The 19,173-nt window shown below is 38.6% G+C and overlaps 1 protein-coding gene across 1 annotated transcript in view; it reads right to left on the bottom strand.

The window, feature by feature from the left end:
- LOC142063215 (uncharacterized) overlaps window positions 1-18,733 on the bottom strand; it is a 132,951-nt gene extending 114,218 nt beyond the window's left edge. Inside the window, exons 1-3 of the mRNA XM_075106665.1 lie at window positions 18,647-18,733; window positions 7,385-7,711; window positions 6,568-6,718 (exon numbers count right to left, since the gene is read on the bottom strand). Of these exons, the coding sequence (XP_074962766.1) occupies window positions 6,568-6,718; window positions 7,385-7,711; window positions 18,647-18,733 (565 nt within the window). The remainder of the gene's footprint in view (window positions 1-6,567; window positions 6,719-7,384; window positions 7,712-18,646) is intronic.
- Between the last annotated feature and the right edge of the window lie 440 nt (window positions 18,734-19,173).

The raw sequence follows: 19,173 nt of genomic DNA, 5'->3' as shown, positions 1-19,173 counted from the left end.
GGTGCATTTAGTATTTAAATAATTTTTCAGCAAGTCCTATCTAAAAAACATGTTACTCTTCAAAGCCCAAAACTGTAGTCTAAATTCCGTCACCAGCGCTATCAGCAAGAGGATCTTAGCGTTACCTGCCCATCAGCACACAAACAGCGCCAGTGTCACCTGAAAACATGTTTGCCTAAAAACATAGGTCCTTGTCGAGACATGGGTTTCTACCATCCACATACTTCACCCACAGAAAGTACCCTGTCTGCATCCACATAACACTCTGCAGGTATTTATGTAGGAATTAGTTACCTAGGTGAGCCTTGCAGCGAGTAGAGAGAAACAGGCATTTCTACGGCAATGTTTGTAAGAGTCCTATCGTCTTTGAATTAAATGAGTCACACCGCAGCAACCTACCATTTACAGATCTACACTGGGAGTAATTCTTGCATGCTGTCATAATGCAAGTAATCCAAAACCAGAAACAAACCCCAAATGAAGTACATTCTTCTATTATTTCAGTCCTAGTTTCTATCTTGCTCAAAGGCCAATACCCAACCCAAAAGAATTAGGATATGTTACTGAATTCCACTGTAATACTCACTGCAAATTTGTAGCTTGCTTTATGAATACAACTTGTCAAAGACTAAAATACACAAGATTTAGGAACAGTTCTTCACCAAGCAGTGTGTTAACCAACAGGATACTAGTTTCTCCTTCCACCAGCATTGCTACTACCAGTGTGCTGTGTAAATTTTGAGTTACAGCTCTGAAGCTTACTAATTATACAAAATATACTGCATATTTTTTCTTTTCTTTTGGCATTAAATGTTCCTTTCCCCTGCCCAGAGCAAAAGTTAAATACTCTTGGGACCTTGCAGAATAGACACTCAAACACTCAAAGCTGCATTTATTTTATTAACATTTTAAGCACGTTTGTGTTCATGCTGTAAGACCAGAGTCACAACAGATACCCCAAAATGTGTTCTTTGACAGATTATCCCAGACAATATATTCCCAAAATACCACACAAAGGTCAGAGACCAAGCCACTCCTACTCTGCACCCTTTGTTAAGTCATCTTTACTCTCATCAAGAGTTTAATTTCTTAAAGAACATTAAAAGATTGGAAAAATCTAAGTGGCATATACGGGCTGTATCTCCTTATAGCCTGCTTATCCCGTTTTGCCCAGCATACCGGGGACTGTAACTGAAATACCTGAATAGCACTGTGTTGCATATTCATGTAAAACTCACCATGAATGCCAGAATACATTATATTTGTTTTGCACATAAAGAAAATCCAAACTACCCTTTTTACCTGCTGTTTTGGTATACAAGATTACTGAATAATATCAGAAAATTTAACTCTTAATGAGATTTTAATCTTATAGCCTACCATGTAATAATGCATTTATTACAGATTTAAAGGAATTCACTAGAATGACAACTAAAAGATTGTCTTGTGCTCATACTGACCAGAAGACTGAAGTACAGCAATTTGGTCTGTGATACAACCACCACCTGTTACACCAGCATATAAGGATGTAAACATTTAAAGTTTCAGCACTCATGCCTCCTGCTTGAGATAAAAAACTGTATACAGAGATTGACATTGTCCCATTAAAATGAGACATGAGAAACTTTGCTGATATATTGCAGTTGTACAATATCTATCAGAACACCCAAAGGCAAGACATACACTGCTTTAAAACTACTAGTGACACAAAATCATATTTCTGCTTAATGAGGAAAATTATGTATGACTCACCAAGAATAATGGGAATATTACAAATTCCAAAACAAGTCCTAACGTATCTCTCATCTCCAGTTAATTTTTTTTAATTAAAGCAAGTAAAGTGAAAGCAAATAGAGCTATAAGGAATAATTGTTGAATGAGAAATATGTCAATCAGATATTTCTGAGCACAATTCTACTGAGACAAATTTGCCACATTATTTTGCCTTTTACAAGATGTTAAAAAGAACCTTACCATCACACATACAGATAAGACTCTTAAGAAAAGGCCTTGAGAAGTTTAAATTCTTCTCAAATTACATTAATAATAGGAATTTCTCAAATGTACTGAACAGCAAATGGAACTATTAATCTCAGTGGCTGACAGCATATATTTCAGCCAAGATTTAACAGTCGGAGAGACAGGGCCACCCAGACTTGCTGTTCTAAGTGACCTTGCTTCTATTCTACACTAACTGCATGGAAAGATATTTACCTTGAAACGGATAGCTCTTCTTTAGAAAAACTGCTTTATGTTTTTTTGATAAGCAATCTCATAATCACCAATTAAATAAAGCAGAGCAGCTTCAGGTGCATTACATTACTGCTGTTCTCACAACAACATACAATTAATCATACGGTGGATAAATTAGAAGCGTGGTCAACTTGACACCATCAAAGGCAGTTTCCATAAATGGACCATCTTATCACAAGCAGAAGTATCTAGTATAGTTAAATTAATAACATAACCCTGAGCTGTTCTAGTCATACTCACCCTCATCATGCTGCCCTTTTCCCAAGACAGAGGAAAAGCACCCCGTCTGCTGCAGTTACTCTCATCAATGAACAACCTGTAACTTTATGGTCAATGAGTAGGATAGATTTCAGCTCATCTGGTGTTACTTTTAATTACTTTGTTGTAATAGTTTCAGGCGAGCTTTCTGAACATTTTCCTATGCTTTAAGTACAAGCACTACATTAACGGGAGTACAGGAAGGTCAAGTAATGTTAAGCTATACAAAAGGAACCAGCAATTCATTCCGAGGAAAAGTAGCCAGAATGTATCCTGGTCTGCTTCAAATATTCTACTCATTAATATCATGTTACCACTCAACACAAAACACAACTAAGGTTTCAAATGGTGATATTGCATTACAGTTAAATAATATTTTGATGCAGTACAGCCAAACACGGGCAACAACACTTTTAGCAAGTCCTGTCTTAAAAACAAGTTTCTTCCTCCCAAACCTGCTGCCCTGCGATGAACCTCATTTTCTGATGTGCAGAACTCTCCTAATTTCTAGCCAGTTCGTACCCATCAGCTTCTGGGCCAACGTTTTTCTCTAAATTCTCTTCCACTCCCTGGTACCACTAAAGAAGACAAAACAATGTTGTTGGGTTTTTTCTCCTGAAAATCCCATGGACTCTGTGTGCCGCTTTCCTCCTTTATTTATCATTCCTCAGCATGAGTGACTGGAATTTACAAAGGATCCCAGATTAGATCAGTAATTTTCTGGTAATGTTCAGCTGTAACTCACCTTGTGCTTAAACAGTGGCAATAAGTTAATACAGGAAATTTCACAGAGTTTGTTCCAACTATAGGCTGAGTAGGGATAAATTAAGACTCAAAACTCACATCCCGTACTGCAATTTATTTTTATGTTAATTACTAATATCACAATAGCAGAACACTACACTGAGTTTGTTTGATAAAAAGAGGACACATTTAAAAATTATTCCTACATATCAATGGCAATAATGTTATGAGACTTCCAACTGATGGGAAAATTTTGTTCTCAGTAACATCTGTATGAATTATTGAAGAAGACAAGAGCAGAATCTGTCCAGATGAACCTTTCCTGAGTTTTAGCTGCATGGCGCCGAAAAAATAGTCTCACTACATGAATTTAAAGCAATTCATTAAAGTAGTTTCACCATGAAACAAAACATTTATTTCATAAACATTTAGAACTAGAGCTTCTTGTGATACCTCAAAAAACTAAAGATATGCATATGCTGTTCAGCCGATGCTAAAGTATTTCAGCAGTGTTAGCTGGTTTGTTATTAGAAACATTTTTTGAGAAAAAGGTTTTGCAACGCCTGTGCCAACAGCCTGTGAGGTGGCAATGCCAAACTAAAATTCCCACTCCAGTTCAGTGAGCGGCTGCCCTCATTTCAGCTCAGCCAGGAACTCAAGCTGGCTTTGCCCCATTGTACAATAAGCCACAAACACTTGAACAAAGCCACATTTCTGTCCAATATGGAGTGAAAAAATACCTTGAATCCTTTATTTTGATAGTCTGTCATCACAGAACTCTAAATCTGCAATTGCAGAACGACCATCCTATGGGCATCTTGAAACTTTGCGAATGGTTGAAAAGACTCTCTTCTTTCCCTTTCCCAGTTGCTTTGCATACCTAAATACTATTGAAATCTAATGAAATGCATAAAAAGGAAGAGATTTTTCTAATAGATTCTCCTTCTAACCTAACTTAAGCCAGTGAACTGCATTGCATAAATTAGTCAATAACTATCTATATTACATATGTATATTTTGATATATGTATGTAGTATACATTCATATAATATGTATCTGTATTACTGTATCTATAATTTTTTTTGCAGTATCAAAAATAACAATTGCAAAGTGAAGACACTGATACTGTTCCTAATCTTAAAGTGATCTAAACCGTTATCTGAAAAACAATAACAAAAAGTAGTTCAAGCTTGGTGTAAAGTTAACAGGGATTAATTAGTAAATTAAGCTTTCGATATACAAATCTTCTCATTGTAACTGAGCTCAAGGTATATGAAAAACAGTTAAGCAACCAGTGCTAACCCAGAATTTGCTGTTTTCTGGTAAATGACACAACCTAGAACTTCAACTTGATTGTGATTCAGGTAAAATAAGAAGGCCCTCCTTCAGGTAAAGTATGTCACCAGAAATTTCATCTATCAGCTAAAAAGACAAAATCTTACAAAATAACAGATGACAACTAGTAGAGGGAAGTTTAAGGGAAAATATTAAAAAATGGGTCCTTTCTCATATATATATATATGTATTAGTACTGAGACATCAAATCATCATGACTCTTTCAAGTTCAATAGAGAAATTCCACTATCCTAAATCGTGCATTCTATACCTAGATATTTGTCTGGCATGTTGCTGATAGTTCTTTCTAAACTAACAAAATCATCTTATAAAAATAGATGAAGTGTTACTTAATGAGGATCTCAGTAGTGAACAACATTATCTGCATATAAATGGATGCTAAAATATTTACATATCATACAAAAATCATTTAAGAAGGTATGAGATTCATCCTGGCATTTACCTAGTAACTAGTATCTGAAAATTTATCAGATCTTCAGAGACACATTGTTCATTCAGATAATCAAAAGGGCAAGACAGAATTCCAAAACAGAAACTGCGGAACAACCAATTCCATTATAAGTTTTAAGTGGGCTAAGAATCTTAGGAAAAAAAAAAAAAAAAAGAGTAAAAAAAGACATCGGGAGTTATCCATACAATTTAGATACTACTCAAATATTAGTTCAACATGAAGCTCACACATAATACAAATTGTAGACCTGAAAATCAACAAGCATAAAATGCTTTACTGATACGTGCAATTCTAAACAAAGTTCTTCGAAATATATCGCAAAAACATGACAGCTGACCATTGAAATCCCTCTTAAAAATATGGGTAACATACTAATAACAGTAAAGTAAATAAAAGAAACTAAAGTTAAGATTAGCTGACTATAAAAGGAAGGATCAATATAACAATGTCCTGCATATTTGCTCTGGTTTATAAAGTAAAACCAACAGCTGCATTAAGCTGTTTAAAATGTAAGACCTCTTGCCTATGTGATGTATTATGCAACACATCCAGTGCTTGTCTCAGAATTAAAACGTGGGTGGAGGGTCAAAGTGAAGAGAAGATAAAATGTAGACACTTTAATGAATCAGTATAATAATACAGTTTAACTATATTGAAGGCACAGTGCCTAACACCACTTTCTAAATTTCAATTTTTACTAGCTTCAGAAAGAGAAAATAGAACTAGTACAAAGACTGTGGTCCTCATAATGTGGAAATTGGGCTATTTTGGTTTTATACAAAATAAGTGTAAATGTGCTCCTGACTATCTGCTACAGTTTCTCTTTAAGTGGAAATGCCAGAGAAAAGTTCAGAGATGAAGCAGGAGTACTGACATTTCCAAGCCCTACTGTGTTTGTAGAGGGCATAGGAATAATTTCTCTCGATCACAATAAAAGCAACTCAAGGTTAAGTTAACATCAGAGTTTGAGCAAATCACACACCATGAATGATTTATTTGAAATGTAGCTTTTCTCTTGTCAAAAATTCAGAAACAAATTTATTTCTGTAGGTAATATTTGCATTTAATGTACAAACAATTATAGTTAAACAATATACATTGTTATTTGTAAGCCAATTATATGTATACAGAAATGCTCCCTGGATAAATGTTTACGTTTGTAAATTTAAGCTTTGCTTTTGCTAGCTGTTACCTGTTTAAGCCAAAAATTCACTTTCCAAAGTATTTATACTAATAAAGCTCAGTACTTTAAATAGTCACCAAAAGCAAACAAAATTGAGCACAACCGAATGATACTCGTTAAATATCCAATTATTTTGTACAGTATTTTCTAAGCTCAAAGTAGGAATTATGAAAGAAATAGCCTAAGGTACACTATTTATTGCAATATTAAACTTACCTGTTCCAAAAGCATATACTGATCCCGGAAAACGATGCAGAGGCACACATATTCCAACATAAAAAAATACAACATTTACAAGCCTACAAAAGATTAGTTAATTTACCTGATTTTGGCCCCACCTGAAGGGCGCACACTGGATTGAAAGCGAGCGAAAGCACCATGTTGTCCAAGGCTAACAGCAAAGTTACGAGCCAGCCATTTCTGAAACAGGTGGTCTTCATCTTCTCATTTAGCTTTTTAGGAAAATCACCTGGCTAGAACAAAATTAAACCTCATAATACTCCTATTCCGCTCTCCCCAACCAAGCCACGTGTACCATAATAACACGGCTTCACTATTTATTGTTATTATATTTATTATATTATTCTTTTTTGCTGCTTATTCTCCCAGCCAAAACTGCTGGGTCAAATACAGAGATGTAATCGGTTTGCTGGGTTTTGGCGGAGTTTCCCTCCCCGTGCTCTAATAAAACACAGCGGGGTTAAGAGCCCTCCCTCGAAACCGAGCGGGGAGCGGCGCGGCGGGTGGGGCAGGCCCGGCTGCGCCGCTCGCTCGGCTTCCCGCCGCCCGCCCCGCCCCGCCCCGGCCCCGGCCAGGCCCCGGCCGCGCCCGGGCACGCGTTCCGCGGCAGGGGCGCGAGGGGTTCCACCGTCGCTCAGCCTGTGCCGAAAGAGCTCATCAGCCACTTCCCAGGGAGGGCAGGCCGCGGGGCGGGTGGCGGTCGGTGGCAGCGTGCTCACTCCTCACGCCTAAGCAAGAAAGCGAGAAGGTACGAGACCGTCTCTTCTGTTAATGGGATCTTGTGGTCCTCGTATCAGGTTGGCAATAGCGCCTACTTAGAGCCAGCCCAGAGAAATCAGCACCGATTTATACCTGGTTTAGCTGCCCAGGCAAAGAGCTGGTGGGGGTATGGAGCCTACCTCAGGCTGGCCCTCGCTTGGCCGCGCAGCGGCGCCTGCCGCGGGGCCGAGGAGCCGCAGCCCCGAGGCGGCCCGCTGCCCGCCCGGGCGCCGTCCGCACGGCAGGCTGGGAAGCGGTGGCTGCCAGACCAGGGGCACGGTGGGCTCCACGCCTGTTGTGCTCCTGGGCTGGGGTCGCGGGGCGGAGCCTGGGTAGCTGAGGAAGCGCGGGGCGGCGCGCCGGGGAGGGGCAGGACCCCGAAGATGAGGTGTGAGCTGGTTGGGAGCGTCTGTGGTGGCGAGCGTGATTGCGAGGCCTGCGAGGGCCTTCCGGCCGTACCCCTGCTCCTGATAAAATGACTAATTAACCGATAAACCATTGAAGACGCCTGGGCGGTTGGAATGCTTTGGTATGGCTCGTGACTGGTTTTGAGAAGATGTAGCGCTGGGATTAGCTGTTACGCTGAGTTGTTTCCAGAACTGTCTCATAGCAGTGTATAAGTGCTGTAAACTAATTAATCTTATTTACCAGCAAAATTATGTGGATAAATAAATCCAACAACAGCATTAGGCATGCCTGTGTTTATTTTAATATCATCTAAATATGTTAGTCTAAGAATTGTTGCTACTAATTATTTTGCAATCACATCTGTGAAAGGAAACATGATGTAGAAACTCTTACCCATAATGCTTTGACAAAATAGATAATGTAGAGGGAGACACAGAGAGTTTACTTAGAGCCTGACTGATTCTGCTGGTGCACTGTGATATGGTTGAATCTCAGGTTGGGGATAGAAAGTTTTACGAGTAGGTTTGGCAAATCTTTGTGCTTTTCTTTCATACTTTCATTTTGTGCATGATTAACAAAGCCAGAATTTGGCCTGTATCTTTTGAATTACCTTCCCTGTTCTGGTAAAGATCTGATGTTTTTACTATACTTGCTCTCAGGGTTTCCTCCGCTTGTGCTTTGGGTTGCCATTTTTGAAAGCTCAGTGGCTGAAATTTAGAATGTACTATGATGAGATGTAGAAGTCTACAAGGTTGTAGAGGCCTGTGAGAACCTGATGAGTTCAACAAGGCCAAGTGCAAGGTCCTGCACCTGGGTCGGGGCAACCCCAGTATCAGTACAGGCTGGGGGATGAAGGGATTGAGAGCAGCCCTGTGGAGAAGGACTTGGGGGTACTGGTGCATGAAAAGCTGGACATTAGCCAACAATGTGCGCTTGCAGCCCAGAAGGCCGACCATATCCTGGGCTGCATCAAGAGCAGGTTGAGGGAGGTGATTCTGCTCTGGTGGGACCCCACCTGGGGTGCTGCGTCCAGCTCTGGAGCCCTCAGCACAGGAGGGACATGGACCTGTTGGAGCAGGTCCAGAGGAGGCCACAAAAATGACTCGAGGGCTGGAGCAGCCTTGCTGCGAGGACAGGCTGAGAGAGTTGGGGTTGTTCAGCCTGGAGAAGGGAAGGCTGCGGGGAGACCTGATTGTGGCCTTTCAGTACTTAAAGGGGGACTACAGGAAAGACAGGGGCAACCTCTTTAGCAAGGCCTGTTGTCACAGGACAAGACGTGACGGTTTTAAACTGAAGGAGGGTAGATTTAGACTGGATATAAGGAAGAAATTTTTACAACGAGGGTGGTGAAACACCGGCCCAGGTTGCCCAGAGAGGTGGTAGATGCTCCATCCCTGGAAACATCCAAGGTCAGGCTGGACGGGGCTCTGAGCGACCTGATCTGGTTGCAGATGTCCCTGCTCACTGCAGGGGGGTTGGACTAGATGGCCTCTAAAGGTCCCTTCCGACCCAAACCATTCTATGATTCTGTGATTCTATGAAGTCTTTCGTGGGCTCCTGGGGCATGAAATGGAGCTAAAATTCATAGCTCCTACTTGTAACCACACAGCTGGTAGAGTTGCATTAACTGTTTCACTACAGTGGGTTTGATTTGGTGAATTTTTTACAGTTTGTTAGTGGAAACTCATTTTCAGTAATTCATATTTTTCTGTGGATCTAAAAACAGAAATTATTTGTGATATTAATAGAAAGTTTATTACCTAACTTTTATTGTTAATGGTAAATACTGTTGTATAATCTGTTTGCTCTAAGCATGGAAAAAAAAATTTTGGGAAATGCTTTAATCAGGCATTTAAAGGTAAGGAAAATTTACTGCTGGAAGAAGGAGAGATATTTTCCAATTCAAGGACAAAAGTGTAATGTTAAAAATCATTAAATAAGGTTATGATGATTTAGTGTACCTTTGTATTAATGTGAATAGCAACTATAGCATATTAACAGCTTTGGCTATATCAGAAACAATGTAGATGTACACAGATATGGGTATAAAACCATCAGACCTCTGGCTCTCATTATGCTAAGCTGCCTCACATGCCTCTGAATAGTGTGTGCAAATGACTGATTTTCTGTTAAATAAATAAATAAGATTGCCTTATAGCTTGTAGACTGCAATTAATGTTGGAACAACACCAGATGTACTCTGAAATCTTATGAGATAAATAGGTAGATTCACAAATAAATTAAAAATATTTCTCTTGATGTGTCCAATTATTTTCTAGAATATTAATAAATCCTTACTGACATGTATTAATACATATACAAATACTATACCTGCATCAAATGCTATTGAAAAACTACTGAGATAAAATTTTGCACTGGAGAGTTCTCGTTGCTTTCTGCCTTCTAATTACAGAAAGGAGCATTCTCTTCCTCCCGGTTGGTTTGTTTTGGGGTTTGTTTGTTTTGTTTACAACTGAGTAAAGAACTTCCTAGGTGTTAAGTTGTACTCGTAGTCGCCATGTTGTCCTGTTTAGGTCTGCAGAAATTCTGCATCTCTTCAATTGTGGTACTTATTTGTCGGTAACTGAGAAAATAACCTGCAAAGCAGTTATGAAAATGGAACTCAGAACTTACAAAAACATAGCATTTTTCTTCTCTCCTATGTTTAGCTCATGTTGCTGTGCTTAATATAGTGATGAAACAACACTCGTGGCGCCAGTTGTTGTAACACAACGTATTGTTAAGCACAGTCACGCTGTTGCAATGCATATACAGTGCCTGTAACCGCTTTGCCCCTTTTCTTACTGATTACAGAGCCTATCTGCGACCTCAGGCTGGCTGTTTAAACTGAAAGCATCATTTCGTTCCAGCTAGACGTTTTTAGTGTCAATGATAAAGAGGTTTCAGGAAGTTTCTGAGTTATATCTCAAAACTGACATAGAAACTACAGTTGTCAAGGTCCTAACTGGTTCTGAATGCGTGTGGAAGACCTCTGTCCTAATGTGATGCTCTTCTTGTATCAATGGAGTCTTTCTCACAGCATTAGCAGCTAAGATTATGCCCATTCAGATTTGTTTCTCAAACAAAGGTACTTGCATGAAAATTGGAGAGGAAAAAAAGATTTCATAATGCTTATTTATTTGCCAATAAGAAAATAAAGGTAATGGACTGTTTGGTATATAGATCTCTCTACATATAAATTACATAGACTACCATTCAAATCAGGAAGATACTAGCAAGAATTTTTGGTGACAACACATCTGTTAGAAATAAAACTTTTTTAAAATAAAGATGCCTGGTTGCTTAAATCAACTTTTTTCATCAATAACCAAGATGTGTGTGAAATCCAAATACGCTCTTTGAAAAAGATAATATCTTTTGGTCAGGAAGTGTTGCCACAATAGTCTTTGTGTATTATAATTTGATGCCTTCTGATTCTCTCTTCTTTGCTGTCAAAGCATCATGTATCAGTCAGGACTGAGCCCAACCAGGCCAACAGAATTGCAGTTTTGTCATGGAAAGCTTAAGCAAGAACTGTTTTAATCAGCTTTAGGTTGAAACATTCCTTTTTAATAAAAGTTCAGGAAATGTTCTAATCTTGCTTTGACTGTAAAGCAAGCTGTCTTGTGTTGTGATGCCAAATTGCTTCTGAATGTTCCAGCTCTGCATGCTGCGTAGTTTCAACTGAGATTACTAGTTTTTGTTTCACAGTAGCACACAGTTGGTGTGTTCTTTTTGCACCTGAGATGCTTATTTATACCTGTTGCTCTATTCACGTTGCTTGCATCTTGCTGTGCAAAGTTACAGAAATTACATTTCCTTTTGCCTTTAGCAACATAACGACAAACTCTAATGTAAAACCTGCTTGAAATTTTCGTTATTTTGTTGACCTGTACTTGACTGTAAAGTTAAAAAAAAAAAAAATTCTGCCTTTTTATTATTGTGTAACAGGAAGATAGTGGTCTGGCATATCTTTTTCTGTAAATCATAATTTTTCCCAAAGGAAAGATCCACTAGAGAACCAATACAATTAGCAAATGTCATTGTTAGCATTCATCTTGGCTTATGTGTAAGTTCCCAATACCTGTACACAGGAAAAGCAGAGAGAAAAATCATGCATATTGGATCACCTCCAACTACGGGTCATTGCTTTAAGCCCAGAGAACCTGGGGATAAACTCTGCTGAGTCTGGTCCATTAATCTTTCTTAAATGCTGGTATCTCTAAGCAGAAAGTGCGACAGCCACTGTTTTACCATGTGTTCCTCCTCCATATCTTCTTAGTGTTGGAGGCAGTACCATCGACACCTGCCAAGATACGGTCTATCCACTTGTTCGAGTAGCACTATCAATCCAAGTGCATTTTATACATCATCACCCTGTCTTAAAGCTGAATACTTTATCCTCTCACCTAACATAAATACTGAGACTCAAAGATAAGCATATTAGTTCATGTTTAAGTGAATCTTTGCTATGTTTTTCTAACCAAATTTTAATCTTGAGAGAAGTAAAGCATTTGTAATCCCAGTAAGATGACTGGATGTTATGTAACTTTGTACCTCACTGTAAGGTTAAATCACAATTAATCATGGACATTTTAAGAAATGAGGTTAAAAATAAATGGTTGCTATACCACTTAACAAACTCTGTGTGGGATAGCCTTTCATCCAAAAGCAGTGTAGTGGTGTTGGAAATTAAAACCATTAAACTCTAGCCTGGATTCTTAACACAAGCAGGAATCTGTAAGGGAATGGCAGCTCATAACCTGAACCTGTGCCTGTACCTGCCTCTGTGTCTGCGCTTGGTGCGGTAAGGCAAGTAGCAATGCTCAGGAAGCTCCTTGCACCTCTTATGTTGCAAAGCAGCTTCATGTTCTGTTTGGCCACTTCCACAGCCCTTCATGTTTTGAGACATAACTTGTATTGCTGAAGCAGATAAAGCACTTTATGAGCAGTACCAGGAATTTTCCAATGAAAACAAAAGCACTTTATAATACCGTAAAGAAGTCAGCCCGCAGAGCACTTAGATCTATTTACATTCCAACCATAGCTAGGGACATAAAAGGAGTAAGAAGAGTTCAGGGCAGTGGCCTTGCTCCTGAGGACAGCTTGTAGTGATTTAACCATCTGTGCATCTGGCTCAGAGTAGGTGTGCAGTTGCAGCAGAGCCGTATGCAGGTTCCAGGGCTACCTACTCTTCCCTGCCAAAGACACTGGACTTTTGGCCGTTTGACAGGGCATGCCTACTCGGGGACGCACGTGCTGATATCTGTGATGCTCTGTGGTGGCAAGCGGTGCCAGGGATTTTTCATACAAGTTTCACATTCTCAGCAGCCTGGATGGACCAGTCTCTCCTGTATTCATCATGTGAGAAAGTAGCTCCAGCTTAGCAACTCTGTAATTTCTTCAAGTAACAGAGAGTTTCATTTCAGGACATGTGGCATCTTCTCATCTCACTGCTGCCCTGTGTGCAGTGCACGAAAGGGAGCTAAAAGGCAATGTTTCGGTGCTAGGATCTTCATCAGTGAGCAAACCTCTTTAAAAGTGTGAAGAAAAGATACTCCAAGTGACAAAGCACGTGTTGTTCCTTTTTTATGTATGATCAACTCCCCCAAACAAAATTCCAAATAAAATGCAGAACACATTTTATACGCGCTATTTTTGTAAACACATTTTCTGCAGTTAGTTGTGTATATGATGGTTTTGTAAATTTTTTTTGCACGTTTTTATATGCTTTTGACATGACTTACTGAAGACATTGGATTTTATTTTTTTTGCAAAGGACATGGGAGAAATGGTAACATGCGCCACCATGTAGCAGGTTGCATTTTAAACAAGGAGCAACCAAAACATGTTGGCAACCTTTCTTGAAAGAAGACTAAAGAGGTTGCCATGGAAATTATTCGAATTTGTGATCCATTACATCAACAAATGTTTATATTTTTTCTATCTCCAGATATTAGAATCTTGCAAAGATAGTCAAGAATATTGTATTATGTTTTCATAGCCTGCCAACAGCTCTAGGTAGCACAGACTCTCTAAGGGAATAACAGGTTAGCGGTGCAGCTCAGTTTTGCACTGAGGAAAAAAGTGTTTCTGCATTCCTATCACTGTCCAAAGTGCATTTGACTGACTTCCAAATTCTGTAGCTGTCTTCACACCTCATTCATAGAAGCTTTCCTACAGCTCCTCTGGAGATTTATTTTTCCTCATAGTTTTCTAAAATAAAATAGATAAATTTAGATTTTAACATCTCTGAAGTTTGAGGTAGTTCATGTCACACGCTGAACTTTATAGCTAAAACCCTTGTTTTATTAAAAGGGGTTTGTGCAGTGGTAGAATAAAGCAATATACTTCCAGCAATATACAGCCAATTTCCAGCTTTGTTGCCCTACCATTTCATGTAATACTGGTTTAAGAAATATATTAAGTAGTTAATCTATGATCCTATGTATAAAAAAATTTGCCTATGCTTGAGAGCTCAGACTGTTGCCTAGAGCCACATTTCCTCTGCAGCCTGTGTACAACCTTGCATTGTTCTCTTTAGGAAAAACTTATTCAAGAATAAAGTTTCATGGCAATAGCAATATTGCAGATTATTTACAATGAATCCATTGCAAATTGCTTTTGTTATTCACTATACTATGACAGCGACATCATTCCCACTTCTGCAGCTAGCTTGGGGCTTTCAAAAATTTTATGTCCATTTACAAGTTTTTAAATGCCTACCTTTCAAATTCTTTCTGTCTTCTAGTGTAAGGTCAGTTGAGAAGAACACTTTTAGTTGACAGGTTGGGTTGGGTTGGGTTTTTTAAGTAAACCAATTTTAAGCTTTCATTACTGGTTAAACAGAAACAGAATATTTCCCATACAGGAGGATGAATGCAAGGAAAGCATTCTGAGCACAAATTTAAAATAGATCAATTTCCTACTCTGTTTGTGGCAATGAGAAGAACTGATTTTATAAAATTCCACCTCATTTGAAATATCTTTATTTAACTTCACCAGAAAATGCAGAGTGTTGTTAGAACAATAATTGCAATTTTTGTCTTAAAGTTCAATTATAAAACTAAATATCAGCATCTTATTTTATTATTTTCATTAGAAACTTACTTCATTTTTGCTGAATTATCTTTTTAAAAAATCTGATACAACTTGTTCATTTGCACATTTTTAAATTTTTATTGGCATAATATTACCTGTAATAGCAATATAGATAATATTCCTGTATTAAAGGTTGGATGTTAAAGAAAAATATAGGTATTCAGCACTTTCATAAGACTTTTTAATTCAGTTTTGCTGCGGGTGGGCCTCATTAATGTCTGTGATGGTGGCTTGCTAATTTTTGCAAAATGGCATGTATCAGCTCTAGGAATCTCTAGACCCTTGTTAATATAAAAAGTACTATTTTTTCCCAAAGAATCTCTCTGAATTCAGTGGATTATTTGGGTAAGTATTTCTGCATCAGGTAACTAGTGTACAATGCTGCTAGTTTATCTGTTTGTTCTTTGCATTTATATATGCAGTCTAGAAGCATTTAAATCCATGGATTTTTTTTCAAAGTTGTATTGATGGTTTATCTTTCTAAAAGGAGCAATTATGTTGCAGTACATAAAAAAAATTCTACGTTTTTGAAAGGACTGCTTTATTTTAAATGGAGGCTGTTGGTGTATAATTTTAAAAAGCTGTGCAGTTTGAACCTGCAATCCCAACAATAGATGTCATTTTAATTGTAATTTGCAGAATGTCTTTAGGGTAAATAAAGTCATTGCCCTGTCAGAGTCTGTCTAAGGGTCTTCAAGAGAAAGAAAAAGCAGTTCAACTGCCACACTAGAGGAATGGTATCTGTTGGAACTGTAATCGCATCACACTTTCGTTGTTTATGTTTGTTGTCTGTAGTCAAGCATTTTTGGCTGACAAAGTTACACTATTTTAGCCAATAGTGTTTCAAAAATAAATTTTTACACAGCAGATTCTTCCATTTGCGGCTCACAGTCAAGGTGCATGCCACAAGGCTGAACCGAATACTGGTAGTATGAGCAGCTATCTCTGTTTAGAGGTCCAGGCTGTATAAAGCACCTAATAAACCCCAGGAAGAAAGCCCAGTTGTGGCCTTAAGTGTGATGTTGGTAGCAGAGGACAGAAGTAGAAGTCATTCCAGGTATAGACTGTCTGAGATGAAACCCAGCATCACAAGGATTTTGGATAAGTCTCTAGTCTCCCCACTGCTCCTTATCTTAAACAAACAAACAAACTGAAAAACCAAACGACCTTACCACCTCTTGATTTTTTGTTGTTATTCAATTTTTTTCATGAACTGGCTGTTTCAAATAACTAGCTGAGAGGTCTGGCCCTTTAAATGGATATACATGTGTACTTCACCAGGACAAATTCACCTCTGCACAGGAAAAGTGCAAGCAACAAAATTAACTGGGTAGCAGAATAGCAAAAATCATGCTGCAATATTCAAAGAAGGATTTTTTAAATATTGTATAAGTCTGACTACAAAGTTAGTTTTCTTCTTCCCATTATAGGTGGGATGCTTAATCAAAGTTCTTTACAGCTGTAGGAGAGGTTTTGGGGAACTATAACAAAGAGTGTGGCCATACCTGACTATGCTGAAAAAAACTGGACAGTTCCACCTTTAGAATGAGTAAAATCTTGGAATATTCACTCTAAAAATCAAGAACCCACATTTCTCAGCAGCAAACCTTGAGTTGCTAATTGGACTAATGTTGAGATGTGACTATTTCAATCCTCAGCATTCTTTATGGTCAATATACTTTGTGTTTGCTCTGCTATCCTAATGGCAGACTGTAAGCATTTTAGTGCTCTTTGCTTTGCTCATTACCCAACGTTTAGACAGCAAACCTTCATGAGGCCTTTAGATTTCACTGTAAACAAAGTGTAGGTAAAAGTAACAGACATAGACCCCTTTAAAACTATGCTTTGTTTCCTTCACTCTGAACAGAGCAGGAGAGAAATAGTTTACCATCTCGGTTTTGATGCATTTACTAGCTTACACAAGATGGCCGTTAGTGTTCTCAGAGGTAGTTTTTCTGGTTTTGTTCATTTTCTTTTTAATATGCTGTTGTTTATGAAGAGATAAGCAGTCCGTAAATGTAAATCCGTGGGTTTTTTAGAGTCCTTACATAAACAACCAAAGCTTCTCAAATCATTGAAGGTCATTAAAATTTAATGCTGTGTAAAGTTCAATGATCAATGTATCCATTTAGTAAACATACCTTTTAGCTCTTGTCTCTTATTAGTATTCAGGTGGAATCATTACTGAAGTATTCCAAATTATTTTTTAAATGAAGCTTTTAAAAGCTTCCCCTGGCTTTTATGTTTATACTCTTTAAATTACTAAAAGGTTCTTCTGTTATGTGATGTCATGCTTTGCAATGTCTGTTTATATAATGTTTTACTTTCATTCTACTCTTTTTTGCCTTTTGATGTAGTTAAAAAAAAAAAGTTAAAGCTGTTTCTAAAATGGAGAGCTTTTTTTTGTTTGGCTGCAATATAAATAAAGGCCAAACCCTTTTATTGCTTAAGTATTCTTAATATTTAAGTCTAATAAAGATCATATTTTGCACAGCAATATTCTCATCGGTTCTCTTGTTCCAGTTAGACCAAACCACCTTTATCCCCTGCTGCAATACCTGTGGCCTTATTAAGCCTTGCTAGATAGTCTTACCTCTTACCAGCTTAGCTCTTAAAGACATTTGCAGGCTTATTCCAGTGTAGATATTTTCTTCAACAGAGAATTTTAGCATGATATTGGAGCTGGAAATAACGTGTAACTGTCTATCTAAATCTATCTTATCTCTTTTTCTTGTTTAAAACTGAAATAATGTTTTGCTTTAGAAATCAGATCTTATAAAGGGATTTTATGAGCTGATCATTCCACTTTACTGGATTCTGCAGGATTGAGGTATCTGTCCATTGCAGACTTCCTATGTTTTATTCTTGGTATTTTCTTACCTATTATGTTCAATTCAATTTGCTTCCCATGGTTTTGGCACTACCAAAACAAATGCTGTTCCAGAATCCACCTATAAACTTAAAATAAGTATTCATTAGCTAGACAAGGAATAAAGTTTAGTTTTCTCACTTGTCCATATATCTGAAAAAATATTTTTCCATGTAATGCTTATAGATAGCTATCCATTTGTCATTAACTGTCAGCTGGATGGTGATCTCAGTTTGGACCTTAACAGGAAAGCTTAAATAGAAGAAACACAACTCAAAAGACAGTCTTGGTAGACGCGTAGCTGAATGTGCATTCGGAGAGAAAATTACCCTCATCACTTCAAGTCATTGTTTAAGCACGTTATGGTTCAGTGTAGGTAAGCTGATGTTCTCACTCTGGGGCTACAGCAGTCTGTTCAGAGTGGCAGTATTGGACTGACAACTGAGCACAGAGCTTTGGTATTTGCTGCGGAATAAGATTTTTTTACACAGTTTTGGTCTAGCAGCAATTCAGGATTTTTTAATAGTTTTGAAATAGATCACAAGGTTAGGCTGTATCATTCTTAAGCACCGGCCAATTTAAAGAGCGCGTCAATGAAATTTCTTACAATCAAAACAGCGACTTAGTTAACTATTTGAGGAGGGCAAGGGTCACCTGAAACTTACAGCAGGGTTATATGCACAGATGGGGTTTAAATCAAATCACGTACATACACAGACTGACAAATAACTCTAAATCAAATTGCACGCACGCACACAGGCAGATAAAAAGTTTAAATCAAATTGCGTGCTCGTGCACACATGCACACACACAGAGGTTAACCTGTGATTAAAATTTCCCTTTTTGTGAGTTTCATGAATTACTCGCTATTATGTGCTGGCATTCATCAACAGACGGTCCATGAACCTCGTAAAACCAGGCCTTTGAGTCTTTGTAAAATCATCGATGGCTGACCCTTCAATTGTCACAAAATCTGCCGAGAGGCGTCCCAGCCCAGGGGGGGATGCTGGGTCACACAGCCCACTGCGGTCCCGGAGAGCTCCAAAGGTCTCGCTTTTGGATCCCTAGTTATAGGATCTCGAGATGATTGGCTTTGGGCAGTTTTTCCCATTCCGGCCACGGTTTGTGCTGGGTCATTCTGGTACAAAATTCTGGCAGCAGATGGCCCAGGTATGGCCAGGGGGTGCCTGGCGCCCAAGTCACTGCACTTGTGACCAAGAGAACAGCACAATGGGAGTTTTCCCAAAGGATGTGTGGCCTTTCCTGGTATCTCAGGGCAGGTCCTGATGTACCATTCAGGCAGCAGATGACCCAGGCGTAGCCAGAGAGTGCCTGGTGCCCAAGTCACTGCACTTGTGACTAAGATAACAGCACAGCAGGGCTTATCCTGAGACCTCAGAGTGGGCTGGGGGGGAGCACTGCACCACCACAGTATTTCATATAATGTCTCTGAGTGACTTTGTGTGTATGTGTATACATATATAGAGATACAGAAAAATACATACATATGCAAATGTACATATACATTTACAAATACCTGTTTGCAAAATT

The sequence above is a fragment of the Phalacrocorax aristotelis genome, chromosome 11, assembly GCF_949628215.1.
Source record: "Phalacrocorax aristotelis chromosome 11, bGulAri2.1, whole genome shotgun sequence".
NCBI lineage: Eukaryota > Metazoa > Chordata > Aves > Suliformes > Phalacrocoracidae > Phalacrocorax > Phalacrocorax aristotelis.
Note: the sequence above shows the minus strand (reverse complement) of the source record. Positions and strands in the feature narration are given on the sequence as shown.